Here is a 7,889-nt window from a genome sequence, read left to right on the forward strand (position 1 = left end):
GGAACACATTAAATTCAACCACGCACACACGCTGTAGAACTGTAGGTCCGGTTGAATGTTCTGGAAGTCACGAAGTGCCATTTTCTTTTACCGGCATGATTGATATACTCAGACTGTCCATTGAAACATGAGGACACGCTTTCATTTCAGTTATTTATCTACACCGGAAGTCAAGCACCTTGACTTTGAGAACAACTCGTTCTCGTTGAGACCCGTAACGTAATGCAACACAAATGCGCCGCATTCGCTTTTTTTTTTTTTTTTTTTTTTTTGTTGCTTAGTACATGCAGTATTATAGGTTTCACACACACACACAAAACTGAAGCCGCTTGTCCCGACGAGCCAACATCCTAAACAAGACTGGAACCCCAGCAGGACCCGGACAAGCCCGCTGCAGGTTTCTCTCTCACACACTTTCCGAACCGCTTGTCTCATATGGGGTCGCGGGGAGCCGGAGCCTAACCCGGCAACAGCCTGGACATGAGGCTGGAGGGGTGACACACGCAGGACGGGACGTCAGTCCGTCGCAAGGCACCCCAGGCGGGACTCGAAGCCCCTACCGACCGGAAAGCAGGATCCGTTCCAACCCACTGCGCCCCCGCTAGCCTAGGTATAGGTTTCGTTTTCCTCAAATCTTGGTATTCTTCGTTAAAAAAAACGGACCAATCGCGGCAGAGCGCAGACACCGAGCAGATAAAAGCCGCCGCGTCGCTCTTACGTATTCGCAGTGTGGGTGATTCTCTGTGCGTGTTGTATTAGATACTTGTCCCCTTTTTCAGAGCGTGAAAAGAACGTAGCGGTAAGTAAGGAGAATTGCTCATTTTAAATTCATTGCTTCTAATTTTGCTCTGCACGACCTCAGGCTCTTCTGGATTGTAAATGCGAAGGACAGAAGATCGTAATTCTTCTAATAATCTTAATTATAACACTGATATTGTGAATGCGCACGTTTGCTGTAACACTAACAGTTGAACTTGACTTGTGTACTATTTCTCGGATGACCATCAGTTCTTGCACGCCGTGGCATGATTATTTATTATTCTTACAGCTGTTGTTGTTGTCGCCTCGGCACTTCCTCACATCCGAATTTTTCTTACTCAAGAGTCCACGAGTGAAAAGAAAAGAAACTTGGTGGGAGAGGAACTGAAAGCCAAAAGGAAACCTGAGTGAAAGATAAGTGCGGTGGAAAAACCAGGAAGGTCACTGTTGTTGGTCATCATGGCACTCAGTGGATGCGCTCAAATTTGTAAATGTATTCTCATCCTTTTTAATACTGTGTTTGGTGTAAGTATTATTATTATTATTATTATTATTATTATTATTATTATTATTATTATTATAAAACTACTTCTAATCCCTTATTCCAAATGTACCAAAATGTTTTGTCTATGATTAAGAAATAGGAGTATGTCTTTTAAATTTTTTCTTTAGAAAACAATATTTTGATATATATATATATATATATATATATATATATATATATATATATATATATATACGCTATATGAACATGTTCCGGAAATGCTGGCTTTCGGCTGGTGTGATTTTATTAAATACGTTTAAGTGAGTGATACTAAATACAATGGTTGAGATGACCTACCAGGAAGAAAGGTTTCAGTTTCTGTTCTTTAAGTTTCCATTCCACAATTTCCTTTTTAAACTGAAATTTATCTTTGTTCCCAATCACCATATCTTTCCATGAGAGCATGACAATATGCAGAATTGTATTTTTACATAAATACTTAAATATTTGATAAGCACTCCCAGTGCTGGTTTTAATTGTGACTTGCCTCTCTTTGCACAGCTTGTAGGGTTTGGAATGGTGGCGCTGGGTCTGTGGCTCAGATTTAGCTCTGTAACCCAAAGGATCTTTGATGTCAATCTTGACACACAAGCGTTTGTCATTGGTATGTTTTTAAATATACCCTCAATATCTGCCCTCTTCGGAGTTAACTTGCAGGCAACTGTACAAAGATCCCAGTTTCAAAAGTTACTTAAACCATGGAGAAGGTGAACTCATGTACATTTAGCTGACACTTTTCTGCAAAGCAACTTACAATATTAAGGTTACATTTATTAACCCCTTTGTACAGCAGGGTAATTTTAGGGTATGTACTTTGTACAAGAGTACTACAGCCAGCAGTAGGGATCAAACCCATAACCTTGGGGTCTACAGGCAGCAGCACTAACCACTATATGGTTGCTAGCTGTCCTTGCATACAGTGGTAGGGTTATTCCTTGTGGCTTTATTGAGAAGTAGCAGGTGGCTCAGTGCTGCCACCTCACATCACCGGGGCTCTCTAGTGTGGAAAGAAAATTTGATTTTAAAAGCCTTACTATGCCTACATGCTGCTATAATGGAATGTTTAAGAATGTTTAGCTGCTGAACGGCCTATGCAAGAAAGTGCCATATTCCAGGCAGCAGTTTGGTGTCAGTTTGGTGTCAGAGGAGTGCAGATTTACGTAAAGTTCAGAGGACTGTTTTGTGTAAGAAAAGGAGATAAACTGGGGACTGCTGGAAATGTTTTACGAGAGGATGAGAGATTGAGGGGCACAGTGAAATGCCTGGAATGTTGAAACAAAACATGTATCTTTCCCATGCTTAAGGATCTGCCCTAGAATGTGTATAAATATCTGCTTGCTTAGCTGTAATGGTGTGACTCTCTCTAGGATGTTCACGTAAGTGCTGGTAGTGTAGTGGTTAGAGTGACTGCTTCTGGACCCAAAAGTTGCAGGTTTGAGTCTCACTTCTAGCTGTAGTATCCTTGAGCAAGGTACTTACCCTGAATTGCCTCAGTAAAATCACCCAGGTGTATAAATGGGTAAATAATTATAAGGTGCTTTGGAGAAAAGCTTCAGCTAAATGAATAAGTGAAGTTTTCTGCAATCTGATCGTGCTGAGTATTTTCTTCTTACCACACTAGACATAGGTGTGAAACTGTTTCAGTCTTTGTGGTGTTTGCATGTTTCCGTTTTGTACGTGCAGGTTTGCTTTGGCTGCTCTGGTTCTCTCCAAATGCTCAAAGACACGTGTTTCAGATTAATTGTTGACTAAAGAGTCCGTAGCGTTTGAATGCATGTACATGTGGGTACCTTGTGATGGACTGGCTCCCCATCCAGAGTGTACCGTACTCACTCTTGCACCTTGTGCTGCTGGGATAGGTTCCAGACTACTATGACCACAACTCAGTTGAGCAGTTAAGGAAAGTGAGTGAGTGTGTGCGTGAAGTTATTTGAAGTACATTTTACTATAGGGAAAGGACTTAGCATTTGGGTCAAGCTGGTGAGGCCCCTAGTTGTGGAACTTTTGCAGGAAACAGGAACATCCTGCAGTTTGCATTAAACTTTAAATTCTGTACTTACACATTCATAGTGATTTTTAAGTTCCACATACACACATACATTGTCTGAAACTGCTTGTCACGAGTGGGGTCGTGGCGAGCCAGAGCCTAACCCGGCAACACAGGGCGCAGGGCTAGAGGAGGAGGGGACACACCCAGGACAGGACGCCAGTCCGTCCCAAGGCACCACAAGCAGGCTCGAACCCCAGACCCACCAGCAAGCAGGCACAGGCAAAATCTGCTGCACCACCACACCCCCCATTTCTAAATCTCTTTTTTTCAAAAACTGTAAGTCAATGAAAAGCGGTTAATTTTGAATTACCCACTTTATTTCAACTTTCATTCATGATTTTGAAAAGGAAGTAGGTAACATAATATAAATATATTGTTATCTCACTCTCTCTAAAATTCTGTGCCCTCAGGAATAATCCTGTTAATTGTGCTGGGCATTCTGATGTTCATCACCTCTATCTTGGGCAACTGTGGCGCCTGTTCAGAGAGCCGATGTGCTCTGGCAGCGGTAAGGAAATTTGAGTCGCTTGACTCCTTTTGATTTTTCACTACTTGCTGTGCATCTTAGTACTCATTCTTGTCTCTGATTCTGCATGGGATGCATTATTTACCTCGTCTATACAATCCGACAGTGAAACCGTCCGTGATCACTGCAGGGCCGATTGCAAAATACATGTGCTAAAGCCAAAATGTCTTTTTTCTCCCCAGCTTGTAGCAGTTTTACTTCCTCTGAGACCCTCTAACTCCTTTCTGTTTCTAAATACATTTACCTGAGAAACCACTTAGTAACGCTGGCTGATAGAATGCCCGTTTTATATTGTTGCACCTTGCAACTTTGCTGCATGTTATTGTTTTCAGTTGTTTGTCACAAGTTTATACAAGCTGAACTATTCAAAACTGAGTACTCTAGTAGGTAAATGAAATAAAAAATATAGAAGTGAATGCTTGTGGTTAACATTTTGTACCTGTTTGCCACTGACAGTTTTGTTTCATGCTGGGCCTGCTGGCTGGAGCTGAGATTGCTGCTGGAGTGCTGACTTTCCAAAATCGTGGCAAGGTGAGAGAGAGAGAAACATAGAGATAACAGTTAGATACAGAGTTACACATTACATACACAACCAGTGAATTCTATCAAGCTGCACAGTAAGATGTTAATGCCAGAGTACTTAATGGTTATTAGTGAAGAAGTTCACTGGTAATATCTTAAGCAAAGCTGAGGAGAGAGCCATTCCTGTCCTGTTCAACCCATGAACGCAGAAAGAAGGTTAGATGTATGACAGATTGTGACAAAAATGTAGTTGAAGGGATAAAGGAGTAGGGATAATGAGCTGAAACATTAATTCGATCCAACTGTTGTCATGATGACATTTTTTGTCCTGTTATTTTGCTGATCAGGCTGGGGAGAAGCTTTCCGAATTCTACCAGACTGTATACGTGCAATATGTCAACACAGCAGGCGACCCCAGCATGTCCATAACTCTGACGTTTTTCCACAAGATGGTAAACATCCCAACCCTGTTTGCACATCTAGAGGAAATATATTTTAAAAATTAAACCAACTGCACTTAATTAAAAGAGAACAGTCTGTTGTGGCATGTAACTTTCTATTTATTTGTTTGCTGTCTTCCTCAGTTCGAATGCTGTGGCATTTTGGGAAGAGTCCTTGAACCCATCGTCAAAGAAACTTGTCCATATGAAGGAATTGTTCAGGCCATTGTAACCCCTGTGAGTCTCGGTGAAAAAATGTGGCACCATTTCATATGTTACCATTGTGAATACCATCAGATTGCTGGTTTACCCAAGATGCCACCTCATTTTTGTACAGGTTTTATTTTGTGAAATCAGCCCAATAGGTAGGGAGCCATTGTATGGGGCTCAAATTACCATGATTTCTTTTTGGGTAGAAAAAAGTAATGCATGCATAGACCTGCAAAGTTACACCTAAAAATCACCTGAAAAGTTACACCAAGCTAAAGACGTTGTAAGCAATGAAATACTTAAAGAATATTTTATTATATCTATTACAATGATGATTGCACATTACCCACTTTGTATTTTAAAACAGTATAGCCAATGTAAACTACAGTATACACTTAGCAAGGCATTTATGTCTGCGTATATGGTATTATAATTTGAATATAATCATCAAAATTTATTATGATATTCAATATTGTATTATGATTATGGAGATGAGAAATATTGAAGTTTCTTGTGTCATCATATTGTACCAACATTATTGGATGACAATGATGACAAATATCCAGTGTAAAATGTAAAGAGTTATACTGAAAATGTAATGTCTGAACAAAATGAAAATTTCAGGAAGTCATTAAAAACAAATGTGGAAAGCAAAAAAATAATTTAAAACATAAGGCATCGTAAATGAAAGAACCACTCAGTTTTTTCAGAAAGCAGTGTCAGTAAAGGTGACATGCTGGAGAGAGCATTTTACTTGTTTTAAATTAGTTGTACTAGTAAAAAGAGCCTTGTGAAAAATCTCATTATATCAATCTAAAGGCCCATTATGTGAATTGAAGGGTACATATTTTCACATACTGCTGTATCAGATTTTCAGCATATTTGATTGTATCTTTTGCCTCCCAGCTGCAATTTGCACCAATATTGAAGAAATACCAATGTACATATATGTCCTATGTATGTACCCAGATAGACTGGAAAAACTCACTAATGTTTTTTTTGTCCTTTTATCAGCCCTGTCCCAGTGTCATCCCGAACATAATAGATACCAAAGCCTCGGCCTTCCTGGGAGGATTTGTGGGAATTGCGGCCATAATGGTATGATAAAAGCAAATATACACATTAAAGTGTCTTGAGAAAAAGTTATTTTCAAGAGAAATGCAATTACTGATGCAAAGGAAACAGGCAGAGGTCTCAATAACTGTATGACACACAGTTCTTGGTTAAGAAGTCATAATGTAGAATAGACCACTGAGAGTAGAACAACATGCAGATAAAAATGTCTATTACATTTTTACATATTCCCCCTCCCCTCCTCCCCCTGCATGTCTCCCTTTCAATGCATCCCTCATTTCTTATTTTGTCTAATCTTTCTTTCCTCTTTTGTTACTATCTCAGATCATTGCAATGATTTGCAGTCGCGTTCTCTACACAGGGATCTCAGACTCGGTGTCGTCCCTGCCACCCTATATCCTACTGTCGAGCCCTGCCATATCTCTACAAGACCCTAGTCTCTTCCCTGGCTATATTAGAAATCCCTCACTCAATGAGGCTGTCTCTCTGACAGATGCCTCCTAAAGCCAGGCTTATCCGATCTGCAATGACATTGCATGTTTGTAATTGCTCGGTTTGATTTATCCATCAAACATTTACTCAAAACTGTAGCTGGGACTTCATCTTTATAATAATCATCTTTTAGGCTGCTGTCTTACTCTTAATTGCATGAAGGATGTACCCTGCTGGACCTTTCTAAATTCTCTGGTACGCTCTTGGTTCATTAGGCCATTTTCCCTTGGCTTGTTTAAAGTGTGCAGTAAATATGGCCATGAACCTTGAAAATTCTCTTGCTCTCACTCATACCTGCGTACCAACACAAAAATGTTCTGGTCAACTTTGACTCTCTTCCAACATTCCCACCCCTTTGCCAAACACCCTTATTACCCCCTTGTCCCCTCCCCATCCATCAGATTTGTGCACTAGCATCCGCTTGCATCCTGTCGAGTGGAATCAAGCACAGCCAGATGGAACCCATCGTGCAATACACCGGGTCAAAATTTGTCTACTGAGAAGAGGAACAAGAGCTCGATTCCTGATGTTTGTTGCCTGGGCCCAGATGTGGCCTTCTTCTGGCATGCCCTCTCCTTCAGCCAACCTTTTACCTAATACGTTCCAAGACAATGTTCCAGCCAATTTGTCCTTAACATTATGAAAGGACCAATGTTTCTGCTTTCGGTTCTTGTTTTTCACTGGGTATTGCTTCCCTTTTACATACACCATCTCTTCATTATAGGTTTGACCGAAGTACATGTCAGTTTCACCTTGAACCATGTTTACATTAATGTTGCCTTTTGTATGCTGGCTAATTAAACAGAATTTTAATGAGAAATACAGGATACAACAGATGGGACATTTTCAGTCCGTGTCAGCCATATTAGGAACACTGAAAGTCTAAAATGAATAATACCTCTTCAAAGTTCAGTCTCAATTGTTGTAACACCGCTCTCAAAAAATCCTGCAAATGTAGGATAGACTTATTAACCAATTCAAATAAATTTATCAAATAATAAGCATACATTTACATTTGATCATCATTGACATTTGAGTAAAAAAAGAAAAACGAGTTTTTGTCCATTTTATATTGTTTCAATGAGTGAGTTATTTTAGTAGCTTTTGCACTGGTGATTCTGCTTCAAGGGACTGCGGGTCACCTCTTTTGCATTGTTTTTGTGCTTGTGTTACGGAACTGTTCGCTTTAAAGGTCAAGTTTTCTTAATAAAATCACATTTCTTTAAGTTGTGACCTGTGGTAATTTCACTTTACAAAGACCAGAGGTAATAA

At 40.0% G+C, this 7,889-nt stretch overlaps 1 protein-coding gene across 3 annotated transcripts; it reads left to right on the forward strand.

Moving 5' to 3' along the window:
- The first annotated feature begins 487 nt into the window (after positions 1-487).
- cd9r (CD9 molecule related) lies at positions 488-7,671 on the forward strand. 3 transcript variants are annotated; one of them, XM_018738472.2, is made up of 9 exons: positions 488-799; positions 1,049-1,284; positions 1,805-1,907; positions 3,764-3,861; positions 4,336-4,410; positions 4,749-4,853; positions 4,986-5,078; positions 6,066-6,149; positions 7,019-7,671. In XM_018738472.2, exons 2-9 carry the CDS (start codon positions 1,219-1,221, stop codon positions 7,115-7,117), a joined length of 723 nt encoding a protein of 240 aa, XP_018593988.2. In that variant the 5' UTR covers positions 488-799; positions 1,049-1,218; the 3' UTR covers positions 7,118-7,671. The 3 variants fall into 3 exon arrangements, with proteins under 3 accessions (XP_018593988.2, XP_018593985.2, XP_018593987.2); XM_018738469.2 differs by having other exon boundaries at positions 6,450-7,095; XM_018738471.2 differs by having other exon boundaries at positions 1,103-1,284; positions 6,450-7,095.
- The last annotated feature ends 218 nt before the right edge of the window (positions 7,672-7,889 follow it).

Source organism: Scleropages formosus, chromosome 3, assembly GCF_900964775.1.
Source record: "Scleropages formosus chromosome 3, fSclFor1.1, whole genome shotgun sequence".
Lineage (NCBI taxonomy): Eukaryota > Metazoa > Chordata > Actinopteri > Osteoglossiformes > Osteoglossidae > Scleropages > Scleropages formosus.

Excerpts from the sequence above, each read along its gene's own strand:
- cd9r (XM_018738469.2), top strand. The coding sequence starts at position 1,219 with ATGGCACTCAGTGGATGCGCTCAAATTTGTAAATGTATTCTCATCCTT. Across the intron at positions 4,854-4,985 it reads TGACGTTTTTCCACAAGATG|TTCGAATGCTGTGGCATTTT; the intron begins GTAAACATCCCA and ends TGTCTTCCTCAG. Across the intron at positions 6,150-6,449 it reads TGGGAATTGCGGCCATAATG|ATCATTGCAATGATTTGCAG; the intron begins GTATGATAAAAG and ends TTACTATCTCAG.